The sequence below is a fragment of the Mus pahari genome, chromosome 6 (genome assembly GCF_900095145.1).
Source record: "Mus pahari chromosome 6, PAHARI_EIJ_v1.1, whole genome shotgun sequence".
In the NCBI taxonomy this organism is placed as follows: domain Eukaryota; kingdom Metazoa; phylum Chordata; class Mammalia; order Rodentia; family Muridae; genus Mus; species Mus pahari.
In genome coordinates, this window is record NC_034595.1 from 95,996,682 (window position 1) to 96,019,444 (window position 22,763).

At 46.0% G+C, this 22,763-nt stretch overlaps 1 protein-coding gene across 4 annotated transcripts in view; it reads right to left on the reverse strand.

The window, feature by feature from the left end:
• The window catches only part of Vps13d (vacuolar protein sorting 13 homolog D), a 227,041-nt gene that overhangs the window by 43,222 nt on the left and 161,056 nt on the right, over window positions 1–22,763 (reverse strand). For all 4 annotated transcript variants that reach the window (XM_029539692.1, XM_029539694.1, XM_021201317.2 and 1 more), the window contains 2 exons: window positions 4,877–5,009; window positions 1,249–1,444 (listed from right to left, as the gene is read on the reverse strand). In XM_029539692.1, the coding sequence (XP_029395552.1) occupies window positions 1,249–1,444; window positions 4,877–5,009 (329 nt within the window). The remainder of the gene's footprint in view (window positions 1–1,248; window positions 1,445–4,876; window positions 5,010–22,763) is intronic.

Here is a 22,763-nt window from a genome sequence, read left to right on the forward strand (position 1 = left end):
CCCAAAAGAGGTATTGCTAGATACCTCTGCCGGTAGGTAGTACTATGGCCTGACCATCTTCACTGCTCCACACATGCCCCAAAATAAACATCAGGGTTGTTTTAGCTTTATATCTGAGAATAGAATGTATCTTAACTGGTGTGCAGCCTCCACCTTACCACCACCACTGCCCCACACACCCCAAGCAGCTACTTCCAGATGGAAGACATTTTGGTGGAACACACAGCAAGGGCCTGGTCTATAATCACAAGCATTTCTAATGCAGCAACGTGTCACTGATAAAGTTTCCTGATGGCAGACAATGGCACTCATTTTAATTGGGGTTGACTTCACTTTGAATCTTACTGAAGAAGCAACAGGTATAGGCATAGCCAACCAGCTTCTAAACAGGTACAATGCTTTACCTGGGGATCATCAACTATGTAGGCTGCAGTGAACTTCCTTGGGCTTAGTGGAGCCCCTCTAGGAACAGCAACCCTCCTTTTCTCTTTGGAGACGGGAAGCTAAAGCAGACCATTAAACAAACACCTAAATCAAAGTGGCTGGGTTCTGTGGACATAGTCCTAGTTGGTATCAAGACAAGTCAATATCTCATAGCAGAGTGACCAGCTTGCCTGTGGAAGTGGGGTTGGCGCCTTTTCCCAAGGCTGGAGGACTGCCTGGCATTTTTGACTAGAAGGAAACCTAAGAAGGAACAACCCATGCAGTTAACTGCAGCTCCATGTACCAGGACTACACTGGGTCTAGGAGCAAAGACCACCAACCAGCCTTCAGTAGGTTGATGGGCAGAAGCGGTACAATTAGTTTGGGGAACTTATAATGATTTAATGGTGGTACTGATCTCTTTAATGAAAGAACCAGACACTGTATTTTCTTATCTATTTTCAACATAGTATCTTATCTACTTAAAGAAAAACCTGTGCCACTTTTTTAGTGTAGGTGGGTGGAGTGAGAGCAGGATTCATGTAGCCCAGGCTGGCCTTGAACTTACTTTGACCTTAAACTCTTGGTTCTTCTACTTGTATTTCCCCAGTGCTGGAATTACAAGCATATGCTATCCCTTCTTCATGCCACGGTGTGCCTCCTTCTTATATATTTTTATTGCACAAGTCAAGACATTTCTGCTACATGTTTAAGTTAAACAACATAACTAAATTATACAGAATATTATCAAACACATCAATGTGGACTAGAGAATCCTCAGACCTGCGCTCAAAAGTAGAGCTCAACTCTCACCATGACACTGACCTGGGACCACTGAGTGTGGCTGTGTCTCTCACTGCCTGAGCTGTTTCTGATGCAAAATCCAGGGCACCTGCCACTGGCTTGGTCACAGTGCCCACGAGTCCCTTGCCAAGGCCAGATATGAAGCCACTGACTCCTCCTTCTGTTTTTACACCTTCCACTGTTGATGTTATAACACTGGTCAATCCACCAATGATACCTAGTGAGAAAAACAAACAAAGAAACAAAACCAAACAAGGTTACTGTCACCTGGCCAAGGTCAAAACCAAAAGTATCTCAAACCAAATTTCTAGTTTCTTCATCTGGAATGATAAAGGCAGTCTGTTGATCTCTAAGCAGGCCACAAGTCAAGAGACCCAAGGGACTTGTCTAGAAAGTCCAGAATCAGAGGACACTGTAATTAATAGTCAGTGAGTTAGAAGGAACACATGTCTAGGATAATTTAAAAAAAAAAATCAAAACCAAAACAAACCCCCTGGGCTATATTAAGAGTGTAGTAGGTAGAGTGCCTGCCTAGTGCACAAAGCCCAGGTTCAGTCCCCATTGCTACATAAAACCAGAAACAGTAGCATACATTTGTAATCCTAGTTCTAGGGAGGTGCAGAACAGAGACCAGAAATTCAAGGCCATCTTGAATTCAGCTACATAAATTCAAAGACAGCCTGGAGTAAGTGAGACCCTGCCTCAAACTGAAAAAAAAAAAATTATAGAAAAATCATCAATCCATTAGTCAATGTTTTAATGAAAGAAAAGGTGAGAAGTTAATGGTGGTCTTCTCTTCTTTCTTCTCTTCTTCTTTCTTCTCTTCTCCTTCCTTCTTCCTTCCTTCCTTCCCTTCTTCTTTTCTTCTTCTTCTTCTTCTTCTTCTTCTTCTTCTTCTTCTTCTTCTTCTTCTTCTTCTTCTTCTTCTTCTTCTTCTCCTNTCTTTTCTTCTTCTTCTTCTTCTTCTTCTTCTTCTTCTTCTTCTTCTTCTTCTTCTTCTTCTTCTTCTTCTTCTTCTTCTCCTCCTCCTCCTCCTCCTCCTCCTCCTTCTCCAAGTCTTAAGCCACATACAGGCAATAAAGAGAGGATGCAGAGAAGGGGATAAAGCAACAGGAGACTGGGAAACGGGGTCCCTGGGAAAGGTTTAAGTGCTTCTGAAATGTAAAGTCGGCTAACCACGTTTCAGTTTTCCATGAATACCATCACATGTTTGACATGGATTGTGTAATACTGCATGTTTTGCTGAAACCATTAGGGTAAACAATGAAGAATGCATTAAGGCACCCCAAATAGCTGCCAATGCTACCCAAGACCCTTGGGGTTGTTATCAAGCTTAAGGGCATTCAAGCACGTATTTTAAAAGCTGACAGTAATGGTTGAAGCAGGCCCAGAAGTGTCCACGAGTTGGCAAAGGCTAGCGAGGTCACAAGCACTGCAGGGAAGAGGCAGGCCCAGTACAGTGACCATTTCTAGGACTCGGGCCAGGGACACTCACAGGATGTTTACCCTCTGACAGTTGGGGTGTGAGGAAGCTCTCTACACTCTTCAGCTCTAGTGAGACAAATTAGGAAAGGAAACTGGTTGGGTGAGAGTGTCCTAAGAATTCATAGAGTTTTTTTCAGATTTGGATCCTTTTGCTCCAGTGAGGCAACATTCTTATCCTAACTTAGAACAGAATTCTGGCTAAACAGCTAGGACTTAGGAGGTGGACTTCAATGGACCCAGCTCAAATAGGACTCCAGTTTTTTATACATTTATTTTATGAGTATGTGAGTATGCATGCACACGCGCGCGCGCGCACACACACACACACACACACACGTACTCACAGAGACACCTGCTCACACAAGAACACTTACAAGCCAAAGTTCACATGAGAAAGTCAGGAGACAATCTACAGGAGTCAGTTCTCCCCTTCCATCATGTGAGTCCTGGATATTGAATGCAGTTTGTCAAGCTTGGCAGCAAGCATGTATGTTCACTGAGCCATCTGACCTTCTCCCGAACTCCAGCTCCAAATTAAGGAGACCAGATAGACTCTGGCCTTATTATAATGCGATTCTCTTCCTCCTAAAGGTGACTCTCCTTTTACACTGCCCAGAGCTCAGTGCCCTCTTGGATAAGGTGGGTACTGGTTCTGGGCTCAGATTGGCCTAAGTGGCTCCTGGTGGGGCTGTGTATAGCATATGGACAATCCTTGATGGGAGGTGATTTGGCAACTGTGAACAATCACCCAGCTTCTTAGTACATAGTTGTGTTCATCCAAAAAGTGAGGCCAGCCACCACTCTCTGAAGAGAGGATAGCAACTAGACACAGCAAAAATGTTCACATTAATGAAGACTGTGCTCTACTTGTTACTGGATTACATTACAGTTAATAAAGATGATTGGATCTTTACTCCTGAAGGATTATTTCAAATCCTACTTTAAAATTCTATAAACAGATTAATTTAGCCCAGTTTTACATCCTGCCTGATGCTTGGTCACCCACTTTACAACTGTTAGGGCTCAGAAAAGCCTTCCACTGTAAACACTGTACCCTAAGCTTAGAACTAGTCACACGTCATTATAAAACAGTGACCTCCCTTCTTCCAAATGTAGATAGTTGTGGCTGATAGACTAGGGGACTGTCATCGTATCAATGATTCCTACGGTCTGGTCAAAGCTGCTAGCCAATATATGCTATGGACCAGTGGCTCTAGATGGCCCCTCTGCTTTCCTGACACTCCATTTGACAGTGAGTCACACATCACTGGCCATATGACCAGTGCCACAGGTGCTTGCAGAAGTATGAGCAGGAAGTACCTAGATCAGGAATGGGGGCAGTACTTCCTTCTGTGTGGCTGGGGGACACTGGTAGAAAAATTGACTGGGCTTGTATTTCCAAAGGCTTTAGATACCACATTTAGAATTTGCTAAGAAAACCACAGTAATAGGAAATGAGAGACAGTTGAAACAAACTCAGAGACAACACGTCTGTCATCACCTTCTTTGCAATTACATGTTTTGCAATCCTGCATCTATCTTATAGATGCAGAAACACCACGACCATACACCAGGAGCTACTTTAATATCTCAGTTTCTTCGGAAGGAACAAGTGGTAAGCATCAGGCAGTCACGTGCACTGTGTCTGCATGCATGCAGACATCTGAGGTCAACCTCTGATGTCATTCCTTGGGAGTCATCTACTTCTTCTTGTTGTTGCTGCTGCTGCTGCTGTTGAAGAGTGCCTTTCACTTGGCTGCCTGAATGGCAAGCCCCAGGGATCCACATCTGGCTTTTGATGTGGTACTGGGATTAAACCCAGGCCTTGTGCTTGCCTTGCCAGTGCTTTACCAACCTGGCCATTTTCCAAGCCCTCTAAAGGTAGTCTTAAAGCAACAGGTCCAGATTTTAAGAGGAATTGTATCTGATGCCCTTAGAAATGGAAGCTGGAGAACTGGGAGAAGTGCAGTGTGCACAGCATCCTAAAGAGGGACAAGGACTTCAGGGAAGGGTGAAAGGCTATCAGACTTACCAAGACACCTCACCAGTATCTGCTGCTGGCAGCTTTCATTCCCCCCTTGCACTGAGATGTGTATATAAAGGTACTTATGAGGGGCCATGGCAAGATGGGCATTCTTCCTTAATCTAACTGCAAGTGCCTTACCATGAGCCAAGCCATGGATGCCAGCCACGAGGTGCTCTCCGCTAGTGGCAGCATGATATCTGATGTACTCTCGCTCTGACTGGTGACGATTGTCCATCGTCTTCCCCAGGCCATCTGATAGCGTCCCTGCAAACTAGAACAAATGAAAACACAAAGAGGAGTTTTAAAGCTTCAACATTTTTGCTATTAAATTAATACCTTCCCTTGGTCTTAGAGTAAGTAAATTGTGATTACACAGAAAGGTTAACTTCTGAGTTACATACTATCTGCCCCAGCAGCCTGTCTCTTAAAACCCCGGGTAGCAGACACAGGGAAATAAGAGGCACTAGAGAGTCCTCTCAAAGCATTACACATCTGTTGTACAATTTAGGCTGAACAATCCAAATCCAAAAAACCTTTACATGTAAGATATTCTAACATCTGAAACTTTTTGAGTACTGACACTGCACCACAGTGGAAAATTCCATGCCCTGCCCCATGCGGAGGATTGCAAATCAGATGCTGGTGTACCAGACTGTGTGTGAGGTGTGTATGAATCCCAGTATGAATTTCACATCTAAACTTGCATCTCCTCCCTCAGGAAATCTCACAGGTAATTAATAGTCCTGAGGCTGGGAAATCCAAAAATTGTAACTAGGTCTAGGCAGAAGTAAGAGCTACCTTATCTGCACCCCTGAAACCTTATTAAACGTTAAAGGTGTGGAGGTTAGAGAGATGGCTTGACAGATTAAAACATCTGCCAAGCGAGCACAAGGGTCTGAGTTCAAATCCCCACCACCCATGGTAAAAGTCAGTCACTGCTGTACAGGTGCCTGGTAACCCAGTGGTATAACCGTGGTTAAAAAGGTTAACAGTAGATTTGAACCCATGATTTCAAGTGAAAATTCCTCCTCTCCCACAAGTCAGAGGATATTATCTACCTGGCATACTTTAGCCAGAGGGAGCAAGGTTGCTGGGGCTTGCTGGTCACCAGTCTATCTCTACGCTTAATGAGGGACCCTGTTTCAAGAAAATAAGGTAGAGACTGACAGAGTAGGGCACCTCTTCCTCTGTCCTGTGTGCATACACAGGCACACACATGTACATACACTACAAACACATACTAAAACACATACACATAAGCACATACTTTTTTTTTTAACATTAAGTTAAAAAAATGGATAGAGGAGGCAAGAATTGGGATCCCTTGATGTTCAGAACACAGCCTTTGTGCTGGTAATCAGTGTATTTTAAGGCAGGAGATGCCAGATTATCAGTCTAGGGTTTCATATCAAAATCTCTGGAGAATTGGGTAAAGTTGCAGCTTGGTAGAATGTTTGCCTGGGATGCACTGAGCATGGGGTTCGATGGGGAGAAAAGAAAAGGTGAGATGAACCTCCCTTAGGTTACGCCTTCTTTCACTGACTTAACAATTACCCATCAGGTGCACAGCCCCATTTGTCAAACGAAGAGAAGGAAATGGGCAAAAGGATGAACAGCAGACTTGAACCCATGATTCTGAGTGCAGACCCACCATCCCCTATAAATCAGAGGGTTTTATTTACTCTGGTGTACTTTACCCAGAGAGGCTGTCTCATCCATCAAAACTGGATAAAAAGGATATAAACTCTGTTTTGTCACCAGACAATTTGAAAAGGTTTAGCATGACAGTTAATAAACCACAGGGTACTTATCCCCATCATTCAGGCATAAAAAGAAAAGGGTATCAAATATATAATTAACCTTCTCAGGAAGGATCTACCAAAACAACTGGTTTAAAGTGCCAATGACCCAGGACTAACCTCTTAGAAAACTCACAGGAATGCTATTTAGATATACAGCTTAACGAGAAGACTAGAAGCCAACAGCCTGTTTGGAGGACCCAGGACACTGGGCATCCACCTGGGGTTCAACTTCATTCTGATTTGATGGAGGTGGGGTGAGGAAGCAGGGCTTCGGGGTGTGGATAACTCAGATCAGACCCTGCTCTGGAAACCATTAGTCCTAAGGCTTCCTGACAGGAGTGGCAGGTGAGTTCTGGACATCAGGAGGAAACAGCAAAGGCTTTCTAGTGGCAGCTATGGGAAAGCTCCTCTCACCAAGCCCACACCAAAGTTGATGTGGTCTAGAGCATCAATAGCACACCTTCTTGGAAACCTGATCCCCAACAAAGTTTGCTCCTCAGCCTCACCTTCTCATCACTCTATAGTTAGTTATAGAAGTAAAGTTAATGGAAGCTAAGCATACAGTTTCCTTTGGGGCAATGAGAGGCACTAGGGGAGGTTGCAAAGCTATGAACTTTGTCCTTGGAGAGCCACCACAGGACAGAAGGCCAGGAACCTGCACATGGGCCTGAGCCAGATGTCAGGCCCCTCTTTGAGCACTGTGGAAGTTTTGGGTTGTGAGCCTCCATTTGCACTGGAGCACAGCAATGGTACCTACTTTACTATGTGGCTGGCAAGATCAGCAACAGCAACTCAGGGCTTGGTGTCTAGCTAGTAGTCCTACCACCATTAGTCAGCTGCTAGTCCTAGGACAGTCACCCTTTTCCAAGCCACAATTAACTTCAACACCCCATTCATCACAGCAGATAAACTCAGACCCCAAACCAAGTAGTCAGAGCAGGGCCACCTATAAAGTTACAGTGTTCAGAGAATGGCTTCCAAAACCTTCCCAGCTGTGACTCCAAGCAATTTACACAGTGCATGTCTTTACAAAGCACTGGACTTTGACTGGGGAGATGAGCACCAGCCTTGGGTCCTGTCCTGCAGCCCCAGGTCTCTTTACAATGACAGTGATGACCTAGACGCATCGACCAGCACTGCAGATCCAGAGCACTAGCACTGACACAGTCTCAACACCTCTGTGCCAAAGCCCCAGAAGTGATGAGGTACAGCCCTGCGGTGCACGTAAATGACAGCGTCTGCAGGACACCCTAGAGTACCCACGCCACATTTTGAGCTCTTCCTCAGCTAGAAAAGAGGTGAACTCTGTGAAGAACTTGTAGGTGAAGGCCATGTCACCTTTTATAACAGCTAGTGAGGATAAAGAGAAGAACCACCTTTTCTTCATCTGAGAGAGTATGGGAAATCATCTAGGAGTGATGCCCAACATAACCCCAGCTCCTTCCAAATCCCCTCTGTAAAACCTGAAGCTCAGGAGGGAGACTATGACAAAGGCATTACTGGAGCTTGTTCTTCCACCGCTGCCCAATGCCTCGTGCCAATCGGCCCCCGAGAGAGGTCACTCTCCTCTCCAAATGCCAGATTCTCCCAAATGCTTCTCTGATGCCTCATCTGTTTTTGTTTTGTTTTTTGAGACAGGGTCTCTCTATGTGTGGCCAATCTGGTGATTCTCCTGCCTCAGACTGTAGGCATGAAACACCCTGACTAGGAGCTTCACTTTTGTTATTAAAGATGGCCACACCTAAGTGAATTTACTATTCTTACTCTTCTGCAATAAAAACTATTTGTACAAGCCATTTAGTTTTGCTGTTTATCACTTGTGAGTTGAAAGCATAAAGAGATACCCACAAGCTACTATTCTAAAAGTCTGCCCTTCTAGAAAGCAGCCCTCTGCTTTGGCTTTGAGATTATCCTGTATAAGCCTATGCTGCTAAACAACTCCGAATCCTCCTGCTTCCACTCTCAAATGCTGAGATTGTGAGCACAGGGGTTAAGACAGTGACCTCCTATCACTTTGAGGACCCATGCATGGTCATCTTTAAGGTCACTTCCTCATTCCGTACATCCAAGTGGGTAGGTAAAATAGACCACTGTCTCCCCGTCACAGACAACAAGCTGATATGCAGACTGTGGAAGGATTCTAGGAGCAGTCCTCTCTGTGCCCACAGCCTTGACTTTGCTGTGGCTGGGAAACACTCCCTTATCATGCCCTCAGCTTTGAAGGTAATCATCAACAGGGCGGAATGCTCACCAGACCTACAATGTCAGCGCTGAAGTGATCTGACTAACCCAGGGCACAGTCACCTTCCCCCCTTGTCTCACTGTCTTGAGATAAATGAATGCTGGAGTCTGACACCCAGAGTATTCAAAGGATATATGACTCTCAGAGATTTCTAGAGAAAAGAATCAAAGTCTTTAGGATGTGAGCAACTTAAGCTTGGATATGTGGCTAGTCTAAAAGGCAGCAGTCCAAGAGCTACTGGGGCCACCTAGAGGCTGTGTGTGTGTGTGTGTGTGTGTGGTGTAACAGAAACACAATCACACCTGAGTTCATATTCTGTCTGTGATACATAATACCAGAGAGACCATGGGCAGGGACTTAACTCTTAGCCTCTAAATGGACATTTAAAAAATCCACTTTGAAGGATTTGGCGAAGTTGGGAAAGGTGGCACAGCACTTACTACTGGAGAGATGATATATCAGACACACAATTAAAACTATGCTGAGCAGCTTCAACCCCTGAAAAATGGTAAACGCATTTGATAGGGCCGCTATGACATGACAGGATCCTCTAGTGTGGTGCATGCCATCTGCAGAGGGACCTGGCAGCTGTGGAGCAGAACGTGCACTGGGCTAGCACTGGAAAAGCTAATGGCATCTGGGAGGTCATCTGTGAGTGAGTCATCACTCCGGTGGTTACAATGGACACCTCCACAGCAGAGGGGATTTGCAGAGTTAAGTCAATCCAACTCAAAAAAAAAAAAAAAAAAAAAAAAAAAAGACAGCAACAAGAAAAAAAAATAAAATAAATACATAAATCATTAAAAAAAAAAAAAAAAAAAAGCTCAAGCCCACAAAAACACTTAAAGCTTCAAGTGAGCGTCAGTCTAGCGAAGAAGAAAAGTGCCAAGGAACAGAACGTCCTTCAGAAACCTGCTCACGCACTTACAGTGGGCTCCCTTCTGTAGCTGACGGAAGCATCGGCACTCGACAAGCTTGTGCATTTTGGGAACAGTCCAGAGTCATTAAGTTCTATAAAGCAGTGTTTTCAGCACAGGGGTAAAACCCCTGAGAAGTACTTTAAGGTGCCTATTCTCCTGAAGAGCTAACACACACTGTGCATCAACACTTCTCATTCCAAAATAATCCTGTTGTCTGTACACACGGAAACACCGAGTTAGTCTGGGCTTGGGAGCTCTGAATCACTGGTTTCAGAAATTTAAGTAGAGAGTAGAATGGCACAGAGGGAGAGAATTCACACTGTGTTCCTCAGTTCTGTCCTGCCTGTTTCCCTGACCCTTGCATGATACTCAGCAAGCATGGGTGCCAAAGGTATTTGGCTAGTGTAACAGGATCCTGGGCTTCAGTTTCTCCCTGTTCTCTGGGGCTCTTCTTTCACAGTTATTTACCTAATGGAACGTTCCTCCTTAAGATCCTTGCAAACTGCTGGTGACAGTATCTTTCTTGTCACCAGGGCATTTCACAGGAAAAGAGAAAGAAGTAACAGGACTCTGTGGCATCGGGAGAGGTTTTCTTTTCAGCCAAGAGCAGGACTGTACAACTGCAGCAGGACCAGCAACAGTTCCAAGTTCACTCAACAGTGCCCGGGACACACAATCACAATGGCCAACGCCATGTGTGCTGCAGGCTGGCGGGAGTTCTGTGTGTGCTGCCAACGAGTCCAGCATGCTGGAACAGAGCAGTGGCATTTGTGTGTCTCAGTGAGAGTCACCTAGCCCATCTAGACCCCAGTTTATCCATCTGCAAGTCTCTGCTTCGGAAGGCTGCTCTGAGGGGTGGGTTGCAGAGGTAGCTGAAGCAGAGCACTGGACCCGGGGACTGCTCATCAATTTTAACAAGTTTCTCAGCAGCAGTTTGGGACTTTACACTCTAGAATCAGTCTCAACTTTGCTGGTGCTATGGAAAAAAACTCCTTCAAGTCAGTTGAGACTTGACTCACTTCAAAACTAAGGTCCTAACTACTCTCTTCTGTTTGGTATCATGAAAACAGTTGCAATTAAAAAACAAACCAAAACCAAAACAACAACACCCTATCTGTTCTGGGGCCAGGGGTTATTGCTCAGCAGCGGAGCACTTGCCTAGGTTCAATCCGTAGCATTACCACACGCGCAGAGGAGGAAAGGGGAGAGCAGAAAGCTCCCAAAATATTCTGGGAGTTTTGTCTCGACATTGAACCTTTCTGTAATACAGAAAGTTAAAGGAAATAATGACCCTAAACCAGTAACTGTCTGTCACTGACAAAAGGCAAACTGCTATCTGTCTGCTATCTGTCAACAGTAAGGGTTGGAACAAGTGGGGACACACTGTAGAGGAAAAAAGGGAAAGAACAGGTACAAGCTTGGGTTTAATGAAAAGGGGATATTTAGGAACCCCATATCTCTGTCTACAGAACACAGAGCACGCTGTTTCCACTTCTGTTTGGTTTGATTCTATGTAGTCCCGAGGACACAGACCCAACAGGGAAGCCCTGAGAATAGCAAGGCATTTGAAAGCTGGGCCAGACGCTCGCTCTGTGTCAGCAGCACCTCCAAGCTGTGACCTTGCTTTTCCCTCTGTTCTCTGGAATCCTGAGGCCTTCCAGCTCTGGGATGTGCCTGTGTAGCTATTTCACGGACAAACACTTATCAGGCCAGGCCAGGCCACTCCTTCTCATTAAGAAACAAAGTTATCCACAGGCACTCGATTATCTCAGAGCACAAGGTCTAAAAGCAACCAGAAAGGTCCAGCATGGAGACTGCTGGGGTCGTAACTGGCCTGAGGCGCACACCAGCTGAACTGGCAAGTCTCTGCTGTTCTGCAACTGTGACCCAGTTATGAACTCAGATGTAGTTTCAGATTAATCCGGAAGCTCGGAGTGGTTTGAAGCACTTCCATAATAGGATTTGGCTTTTTCTCTCAAAAGGGCTGGTAGAGTTTGCAACAAGACTGAAAGCACAGAGACAGCAGAATGGAGGCAGGCTTAGAAGAGGGACCTCGACAGACCAATAGACCAGGTTCAGACAAGTCTTGATGTTTTCCCACATTGATTACAAGAATCATGTAGGCAAAGTGCCTCTTGTTTTTTGTTTTTGTTTTTGTTTTTTTTTTTCAAATTTAAAAATTACATGGCTTGTGAGGCATGATGGGGCACACCTTTAATCTCCAACACTCGGGAGGCAGAGGCAGGTGGATCTCTGTAAGTGTGAAGGCAACCTGAAGGCATAGTGAGTTCCACAACTAACAGAGCTATGCAGAGGGATCCTATCTTAAAAGAACAACAACAAAAACTTCATTGACTGAGTGATCGATTGATTTATGGGTAGGGGTGGGGATGAGGGTAGGTTACATGTGTGCTACTGTGTATGTAGAGTTCAGAGAACAATTTGTCAGAGTCAGTTTTCTCTTGTTACTATGTAGGTACCAGGGAATCAAACTCAGATTGCCAGATTGGGAGAAAATCGCCTTTACACTTTGAGTCATCTCACAAGCCCAAGAAGCCTCTTTAAAGACAGTTGTGCATGGAACTTGGCCGTTTAGTGGCTGCACGTGCTGGAGTAATCAGGCTTTCCTGGCAGATGATTGGTGGCTGTGTGGGGGATGCCAGCCACCCCCGCACCCCCCACAGCCCTGCTGAGACTCCTATGACACAGAGAGGAAAGCTGAAGGTGGCTCTGAAACAGCTGTACCATCTTAAGATGATTTGCAACTGATAACCAAAGGTTTGTGCCCAAGTACTAAGCCAGATTATGAGGAAAAATACCCTCTGTAGTGGTCACATCATGATGCCTTGCTGGGTTGGTGAATTATCTCCACTCTAGTGAGGCATACTGACTTCATTTTTAAACATTTTTAAAATTATTTTATTTTATGTGAATGGGTGTTTTTCCTGTATATCTGTATAGCACATGCATGCAGGTTCCAAAGAAATCAGAAGAGGGTGTTGGATTTCCTGGAACTGGAGTTATAGGTGGTTTCAGGGTGCCATGTGAGTGCTGTGTTACTGAACCTGGGTCCTCTGGAAGAGCAGCCAACGCTCTTATCTTCTGAGCCATCTCTCAAGCCTTGGTACACAGACTTTGAGAAGGAGTCCCAGGCCACCCCTGCCAGTAGCATTGACAGCCAATTGAAAAACTCCCTTTATGAATGTTTAAGAACAAAACACAAACATGTCACTTACAAATTGACCAAAATCTCAAAATACAAAATTTGGAAACTGAATGTGGATTCCTCAACAGGTAAGAGACAAACTATCCCTTCCCACTTCCCTGCCACCACTACAAGTGAACAAGGACTCCATCCTGAGAGGTGCAGTGTGTCTCAAATACCAATGCCAAAGCCTGGCAAGAAATGAGGGGGTGATCCTGTGACCAAGAACCATCTGACATCGGGCAGAACCCCTGCTGTGAGCCGGGATGGGGTTCAAGGCTTTAGGAAGAGAACAGTCCCCAGTTTCTTCCAATAAGTGAAGCTGAAGTTGGAGTCAACTTTGTAGCAGTACAGGTGAGAGAAAACTTCCAGCTGCTGTTAACCATAACATATGCCTTGGAACAGTACTTGGGGCCCACCAAAAACAGCTAGCAGAGGGCGCTACTCTGTGACAGCACCTGTGAAACCACTTAACTAGTTCAGTCCTCCCAGCAGGACAGCTATAATCCCTACTTCCCAGAAGATACCAGGAGTGTGAGTACAGCCAACCAAGGTGTGCTGTGCTGTCTCCCTCAACGTGAGTGTCTAGGGAGAGAACTCGGAGAGAGATTTATTACTGCTGTGGGAAAATGCCTTCCAGAATGACACAGAACTCACACAGAGACCCAAGGCACACACCTTTCTGCTTGGAGAAGTGAAGCTGGCAAAGTCCAGAGGAAGTTCATTAGAGTTCACCCAGCCTAACTTCCCCCTTCTCCCCACCCTGCAGGTCCCCTTGTCTTCCCAGAATTCTTGACTCATTAAGAACAAATATTCCCAGGCAAAGTAAGCAGTTTCTGAGAACATATTAGCCTGTTTGGGGGTGCTATGTTGGGACAGAGGCTGCATTTTGGGCATGCCATGCACAAAGACATTGTTCCCTTCCTTCAGGCAGTGTCTGGAGATGAGACTTGTGAGTGTGATGAGCTAGGCATGAAAGATGCTGACGCTGTCTTTAGCCTCTGGAAGAGCAAGAAAGTTTAGTGCAGTACAGGTGCTTCCATCTCACTTAGAAGGGGGAACAGAGGGAGGGAGGGACCTGGATGGGAGAGGGGAGGGGAAGAAAAGGGAAAAAGGTGGGGCAGGATCAGGTATGGGTGGAAAACAAGAGAGAAGCCCCAAGGGCCAGGAGAGTGAATAGAAACATGCAGCAATGTGGGGTGGGAGATAGGGGGAACCACTAGAAAGACCCAGACACCAGGGATGTGAGAGGCTCCCAGGACCCAGTGGGAATGACATTAGCGGAAATGCCCAACAGTGAGGAGGTGGAACCTGAAGAGACCACATCCAGTAGTAAATAGACATGGCCCCCAGCTGAGGGACCACCCACCCATCTCAAAATTTTTGACCTGGAATTGGTTCCTGTCTAAAGGAAATGCAGGGACAAAAAAATGGAGCAGAGACTGAAGGAAAGGTCATCCAGAGGCCAGCCCAACTTGGGATCCATCCCGTGTGCAGACACCAAACCCGACACTATAGCTGATGCCAAGATGTGCTTGCAGACAGGAGCCTGGCACACATGTCCTCTGAGAAGCTCTACCGGGGCTTGACTGAGACAGACACAGATACTTACAGCCAACCACTGGATTGAGCCTGGGGACTCCTATGAAAAAGGGAAAGGACTGAAAGAGCTGAAGGGGATTGCAACCCCATAGGAAGAACAGCAGTAGTAACTAACTGGACCCCTCAGAGTTCCCAAGGACTAAACCCTCAACCAAATAGCATTCATAGGCTGGTTAGTGGCTCCTGCTACATATGTAGCAGAGGACTGCCTTGTCTGGCCTCAGTGGGAGGGGATGCACTTGTTCCTGTGGAGGCTTGATGCCCCACAGAATATGGATGCTAGTGGGGTGAGGTAGGGGTGGGTGGGATGCTTGTGGAGAGGAAACAGGGAGGGGGACATTTGACTTGTAAATAAATAAAATAAGAAAAGAGAGATTTGGGTGGGAAGGGGAGTGCGTGAAGACCTAAGGTACTGAACTAAGTCTGGCCTGCTTCTCTGAGAAGCTTGAGCCCAGCTCAGGTGAAAAGACAAGAGAAACTTCTTGGTAAGGTGGAACTAATTGTCCCCATCCTGCAGGTAAGCTAAGACAAAACCAAACTCTCAGCATAGGGATTCTGTACGAACACTGAGAAAGCCCTGGCCTTGCCAGGACTCAGTCTCAAGAGGGTTTGCTTCCCAGACATCCGTCTTCTCACTGTAACCTCATGCAGTAGGAAGGATGAACTGGCTCATTCTAAAAGGCCACTCATGAGCCAAGCAGGGAGATGCAAGTTTGTAATCCCTGTATTTAAATGGCTGAGGCAGGAGGATCTTGAGCTTGAGGCTGGCCTGGATTAAACCACAAGACTATCTAAAAACAATTATAATGATTATCTCAAAAAGAATACTGGACAAGCCAGATGTAGTGGCACATGCTTCTAATCCCAGCTACTTGAAAGGCTGAGACAGAAGGAGCACTTTATGTGCATGAGTTACGGACCAGCCTAACCAGCAGTCCAAGACCTCAACTCAAAATAGGGTGCTAACCCCAATGATGAGTGCTCCTCATGACCTTCATGACCTGATCACCCTCCAAGACTCCCACTGCTAATGATATGACCTTGCAGGTGAGGAGCCAGAACTATGATAGAAGTGGGGATGGGGGTCTGTGCATGAATTGTCAATCCTTAGCATATGCTAATTTCTCCAAGGTTTATAATAGTGACTCATCCTACTCAAGTTCAGGACACAATTGGCCAGCCACAAAGTTTTAAGTTTTGGGTGATGGTGATGGGCACACAAGGCATGCTGAGAAAGTCAGGGATTCCATCCTGACAGATAGTCTTAAGAGGTTTGCACCCTTGACCATATATGCCAAGTAACACAACTTCAACCCTTAGTCAAAGGACCCAGGCTGCCTCCCAGCTGGGCAAATGACTCCAGTGTTATGAATCTGAGCACTAAAAGCCATTGGCTCAAAGGTTCTAAGAAGTCACCAAGAAGCCACCTGTCCTTAGTCTACATAGCTGCAGGAAAGCAGAGGTCATGTGTGCCTCAAGATAAATGCCCTCTTTTAATCCATACGTGTAAGAGAAAACTCTCAGGCAAGCTCTTAGCACTGTTAGAAGCACTGAGAAACATGAGAGGACAGATTTCCAGAAAAGAATCTACAGATCAAAGTAGGTGAGAGCAGGGTTCAGGGGAGGAGGCCATGAAACATACTCCCATAGGAAACATGCTCTCCTCTGTCAATTCCAGGCCGCATCTAGTTTACCTATATGCTAAAAAATGCTAAAAAGATTGTCAAGAAGCTTAATGGAGTCAGAGAATTTCCCAAATGTAGTTTGGGAGTCAATGGAACACATTGCACATGCTGAGCTCCACATTCTGCTGAGCAGCGTGGCCTAAGACCTACTGCCTCTCTTCTTCTTGTGCTCCAGTGGCTTCACTTACAGTCCAAAGGTCCTTAGTCTGCTGGCTCTAGCTTCTGGAGGGCAATTTTCTCCTTTGGCTAGTGGAGCATGTGGTTAATGAGAAGTGCTGGTGCCTGGGCAGAGCCACTATGGCCATAAAGAGAATTCCAGTGCATCTGCAAGGCACTGCAGCAAGTAAGCAGACACAGGTTCCTTAGCTGTGAGCTCCAGTACATAAGGGTTGAAGTACCAAGATGGACTGGCTGCCAAGCCTGGTAACCCGAGTTCTATACCTGGGGCCCAAAGGGAGAGGGCTGTCCCTTTCAAGTTGTCCTCTGACCTCCATGTAAGAACACATACACACTATGTGAGTAAGTAAATAAAGAAAAAATTTAAGTCAGGTCTTCCACCCTGAGGTATGTGAGGCTGACAGTTTGGTGTGTCCTGATTGTGAAATGTGTGATTCTTTCTCCTCAACACACGCAATGCAACTGCAAAACAATAACTCTTCTCCATGTATCATGACATGTATTGGAGGTATCATGACAACAGTACTAGGCTCCAAATGTCAAACACTTAAGTCAATTTATTTTCATTCCTTATGGGGTCAGGGGCAAACAGTGGGTTGGTTTCCTAACTAGCCCAGCTGGCCAAGTGGTTCGCCCACAGGCTCTGGCACAACTCCTGCCCCAACACATACAATAGCCCTGAGCTTCACACAACACATACTCCCTCCGGTGACCTCTCCTGTCTGTAATCTTTTTGTGTGGCACCCATCTTCATGGATTCCTTCCATTCAGTCCTCCCTACTCTAGCACCTGGATGTTCCCTGAACACTTGGTTCCCACCCTCTTCTTTCCTATACTGTAGTCCCCAAAGAGGCTAATACTTGGCTTTCTCCACCAATTCCTTGGCATCTAGCATAGAGCCTGGTGTTTCTAGCTGTCTACATACAGTTGCAAGCTGAAGGAAAAGCAAACCTGTTAATTTGTTTGACTGTCTTGGGTTTGGGGCTTTACAGTTTCAAAGGTTTTTGCCTAACTCTATATTTAGGTAGGTCTGTATGGAGAGCTTTCCTGAGTGTCTCGGGTTCTGGGCTGCATGCTTCATCCTTGATGAAGCCACAGCATCTACAAAAGCATTTCTGTGCAAAGGACGTCTAGGAAATGACTCTCAGCTATGCTGAGTACTCTGTACCTCCTTGAGCCCAGCACCTGCCATGGTTATCCCCCACAAATGAGGTACTCAAGGGGATGCAGCAGGGAAGCCGGCTGACAGTGCATCATCTCTGCACTGCCACAAGACAGGCCTTGCTCTTCTCTGACTTCCCAGCAACTTAACAAAGATCTGAGAGAGTCTTTTGTAAAGGGAGCAGTTGGGACTGTGGTGCTAAGGAATAGGCAGATTAGATTGGGGCTGTTGAGGTAGCTCAGCGGGTAAGAAGCAATCTTCAGAACTCAGACAAAACCCTCTGCTCTCCACACATGTGCTGTGGCATGCACGCTCATGCACAACCACAATAATAAATGTGTTTTAAAAACCAAATCAGTTTGTGTTAAAGCCATCATTGTGCCCAGCACACTGAAGACAATAAATGTTAGCTACAACCTTAAAACAAAACAGCACTGTTTAGGATTGAACCTGGGGCTTCACACATGATAGACAACACTGATCACTGAGCTATACTGCCAGAGCAGCCTTCACTATTGGACAGATGCTCATTCAGCTACCTGGTTAAACAAAAAGCTACCTACAATGGCACAATGGGTGCTGATAGCTACCCCCACTTCTCCTGTACATCAACACTGAGGAATAAATGGAAATGCAGTTCACAGATGACAGCATTCCATGTGGGCTGGCTCCTTTCTGCACTGTGACCACACAGTCCACAAACAGCATGCAGGTGGACAAGCTGCCTGCTCATTTTGGCAACAAATTATGAGAGACAAAAGCCAAGGAAATACAAAATTAACATTGTTGTCCTCTTTATCAGAGCACACAGAGCCAGATGTGGCCATAGTCCCTGATAAACAAAACGGGCTTCTGGCTTTTGCCCGGAATTTCCTGGGACTCTTATCAGTAGTGCAGAACTAAGTTAAATGTTTCTTTGCACAAAGTTATGAGAAATGAATCAGATGTAGTAAGAATGACTTCTGTGAGAACGAAACTGCTCTTGAGCAGTGTATCATCATGGGCAGATTAGGAGAGTCCAGAACTATAAATACAGTTAACTGTTTACTGGAAATGATGGGAAGATCTATGCTAAGGAAATACATAGATGAGCATGTAAACCAAACATTTACAGGCGACTTATGTTTTCTGAAACACAGTATGTTGAACATATGTGTTATGATAGAACTGGCCCGTACTCTCCAGATTGTATACGCTGACCTTCAGTGCCACAATGCTGTATCTCCTCTGCTGACATGTGAGAGCATGTGTGGACTTAGTTATTCAGAGCAACTAGTCATATCTTTTCCAGCAGACAGGTGGATTTTTTTTTTTTCAAGCAAAGGGGAAAAAAATCTGGATCCCTATGTACACATTTGTTGCTGGATATGTAAAAGCTATATGTGGGATTCAAGCTATTGTCCAGCAGGTTTTCAAGGACAGGGTCAATTCAGTGAGATGTGCTCTTGGTGGTACATGAATTCAACAAAATGAGCAGTTAGAACCAATAAATACAGTTCCAGGTGGAATGAACAATTTTAGATTAGAAATATTCACACCCATGGACTGACTGTTTTCTTGTTTTAAGGAATTAAGAATGTGCTGGAAATTTGGGGAATGTACTTTGAATCTTTCTTCCTCCTTCTGAAACCCCCTTCTCCTTCCTACCCTCCCTTCTTCCTCTAGCTGCCCCCCCCCCCACTCTTCCCCCTGTCAAAGCCTTTATTTGCTCCCAGGCTACCCAAGCGGCCTGGCTAGCTAACACTCTCTGACACTAGCCTACTGGCCTGCAGTGGATCCTGGGCAAGCCTGATTAGAGATCCCTTGAGCCCCAGTGGCTCTTATCTCCACAGCTGCCTGAGGAGTTTGGTATCTTCTCTCCCCACCCTCCCGGGAAGCTGGCCCAGCAGGTGCCCATTGGCAATAGTTTTATGTTACAGGCCTGAATGAATGATCCCCGCAGGAGCTGCCGGCTGTTTTCACAGACACAGAGGCAGTCAAAAGTCCACCGCGTGAACTTGGAATGACCCCAGCTGCAGAGTCACTGGCGGGTTCATCGGGAGGGCAGGCACGCTTTATTAAACAACTAATACTCTTCACAGATAACTTTGCGAAAAAGCAAAAGTGTTAACTCTTTGCAATCTTGCTCTGACAAAACACCTCAGCTGTGAAGAGTCTCCAGATGGAGGGAGCGTGCAGATCTGAATGGAAACAAGAACAGAGACAGAAATGGCACAAGTAGGAACGGTGCTCATCTGTCCCAGAGAGGGGTCAGGATTCAGTCACCATTTGGTTGGCTGGTTTGTCAGAGTGTTCTGGATTAAGGTAAAAAGACAAAATGTTAAGGTTTCACAAACTGACTCCAGTGAGGACTCCATGACTGGGAGTGGCCTGACAGTGACAGCCCTTGGCAAAGGCCAAAACCATGAAATCCGGGACACAGATGTATCCAGCCCACCCTGCTTTGCTTTGCCCCAACTAAAGTCATAGGAAAGCCATCCAGATCCTCCTGTGCCGGAAGAGGAGACCACAGTCAACGGGGAACACACCCAGCACCAGCACTTTACCCAGCAGCACAGAGACCCTTCCAGGAGGAGAGAGAAGGTCAGCAAAGGCTTGTGCTTCAGATAGCCAGCCATACTCCCACTGCGCACAGCCTTTACATTCTCTGGGTTTGCTGCACACCCGAAAGAAGACAGGCCCGGCTTCTTCCTATGGCAGGCTACTCCTAGATTCTCTTTTTATATAGACTTTAGAATGAACTGGTGACAACAACTGTTAATAGCAAGACAGGTAAACCATGAACACTATTAGAGAACCCCTCGGATAAATTTGGGCCCCCAAAGACTATGTGCCTATTAAAATTCATCTCTGCCTCATCTCCCCAGCTGTCCTCTAAGCCTGGTTAAGGAAGGGTTTCCTACTTGGCTTTGTTTGTGGGAAGTGCAGCTTTCCCTGGGTTAACTGGCTGGATGAGATCCTGTTGAAAGACTAGCTAGGTGAGTGGCTTCAAAGCAGCCCTGCCTCCCTCCCGACACAGGTGACCAGATGGGTCAGAGCAACAACCCAAGGACATGCTCCACACTGAACACAGCACAGCCCTAAAAGCATAGAGGAAACAGCTTAGATCCTTGTCTTTCTTAGCCTGTTGTGGAAGACAATCAAGGAAATACATAACATCCATAGAAAGGATGTTAAGCAGGGTGCTGGGGAAAGAGTGGTGGGCAAGATGCCTGCTGTGCAAACATAAGGCCCCGAGTTCAGGGCCAGGCACAGCAAACCTGTAACCCTAATATGGGAGTGGGGGGAGAACAGATCCGGGGGTTCAGTGACATACCAGTCTAGCCTAAGCAGATGAGCTCTAAGTTCAGGGAGACACTGTCTCAATAAAATAAATAAATAAGGTAAATAAGGGTTGATGTCAACCCTCGGCCTTTGCACACGCATGCACAGGTACCACACATGTGTAGCACACACACTCGATAAGAGGCAAGCCGCCAGAAGCTGCCCACCCAGCCACAGGGCAAGGCCTACAACTGAGAACCAGCCCTGGGACTACCTAGCTGCGAATCCTGACAGGGTCTTGGTTTCTCCTCAATGGTCGGTGAGGCTCGGTGCTAACCTTGATATTCTTTCCCATGACTGCTATCCTCAGAGGTTGGGTTCTGGTCTATATCTGAGAAAGGCTGACTCCCCATGTCCAGCAACCTGAGACTTCTTGAGAACACAACATGCCCTTAGGGAAGACAGAGGCTCCAGTCTGCCACCATGTATGCTGTTTTCATAACAGCATTTGGACCTCAAGTCTGTGTGTCTGTGGCTCTAGGTTGACGCAAGTCACTTGTCTGTGTGTGACACTGAGTTGACAGCAGTCATTATTATTATTATTATTATTATTATTCTTCCACAGAGAAATAAGCAGCAAATTCCCCATTTTATTCAGAGGCCTGGCAATCCATCTTGTCCACTGTTTTGACTTGATTGGTCTCTCCTGGCAATTATTCTGTAGCAGTCTAAATTTTTACTTTTTTCAGGCTGTGGGACACAGATCAAAGTCACTAATGTCACTAGAAATGGGCTATTAGACCCTGCCTGCCTTTGTTTCTCTCTGGATGTGTGACTGCAGCCTTGTGCACTTACCTGGGATCTTAGAGCTCACCCTTTACAACCCAACATGGCTGTGAGGAGAGAGAAGCCACCTGGGAAGCTGTGAGGGCTCCTGGAGGATATTCTCCTGGCTCCCTCGGGTAGCTCCATCCAGAGGGCAGAGAGGGGTTGGCAGCCTGACCCAACACTAACTGCCCCATTTGAGGCTGGTAACTTACTTTCTCACCACTCAGAGGAAAGTGATGACAGCCTGGCCTGCTGGCCCCATAGGGATGTTGCAAGCCTAGTGAGTTCTACATGAAAGTGTTCCAGCTCCTGAAGAGGAAGCAGCAGTGACTGCTATGGGAAATGGCCTGAGGCTGCAGGAGCCCAGGGTCCTGTCCTCTTCTGCAAGCTCCATTTGACCCTCCAGAAGCTAATTACCTACAATGTGACTCAACGTTTTCATCTGTCAAGTGGGGATAATCCTTGACCTCCAATGTCTAAGTGTGTGAACATCAGATGGCAACAGGAGCCTGCTGCAAAGGTTGAACGCCTATAAAAACTTCACAGAGCCTCTAGGCCTCCTTTTGTGACTTTGCCATAATCCTTGCTCGTTTCCAAGTTACCAATAAAGAGGAAATCATTCCACTGGCTATAATACCTGGCTTTGAACATCACAAAAACAAAACAAACAAACAAACAAACAAAAACCAGAACTGAAACAATGGTTTTGAAAGCACATTCTGTTTAACATTCACTTTTGAAAAAACACTAAACATTTAATGCCTACAAACTAAGGTTTTATTGCATAAATTTAATTTACCTAAGTATTTCCCACTAAGAAAGCAAACAGCTCTTTCCCACCCACACTTTTATTCAATAGGTCAGAGGAACCTTAAAAAGGAACTAGGTTTGTTTCTCCTTCTGACAGTTCACCAAGGCTTCTTGCCATGTTGGGCAGGGGCAGAGCCAGAGCCCGAGCCTGATGGAACCCTATGTGATGTGTAAGAACTGAGGGACAGGCTGAGAGGGCACATCCTCCAAGTCAATGTTTCTGGGATAGGGTCTCACTGCGTCTTTTAGGATGGCCTTGAACTTGTGGTCCTGCAGCCCATCTCACTGCGTCTTTCAGGATGGCCTTAAACTTGTGGTCCTGCAGCCA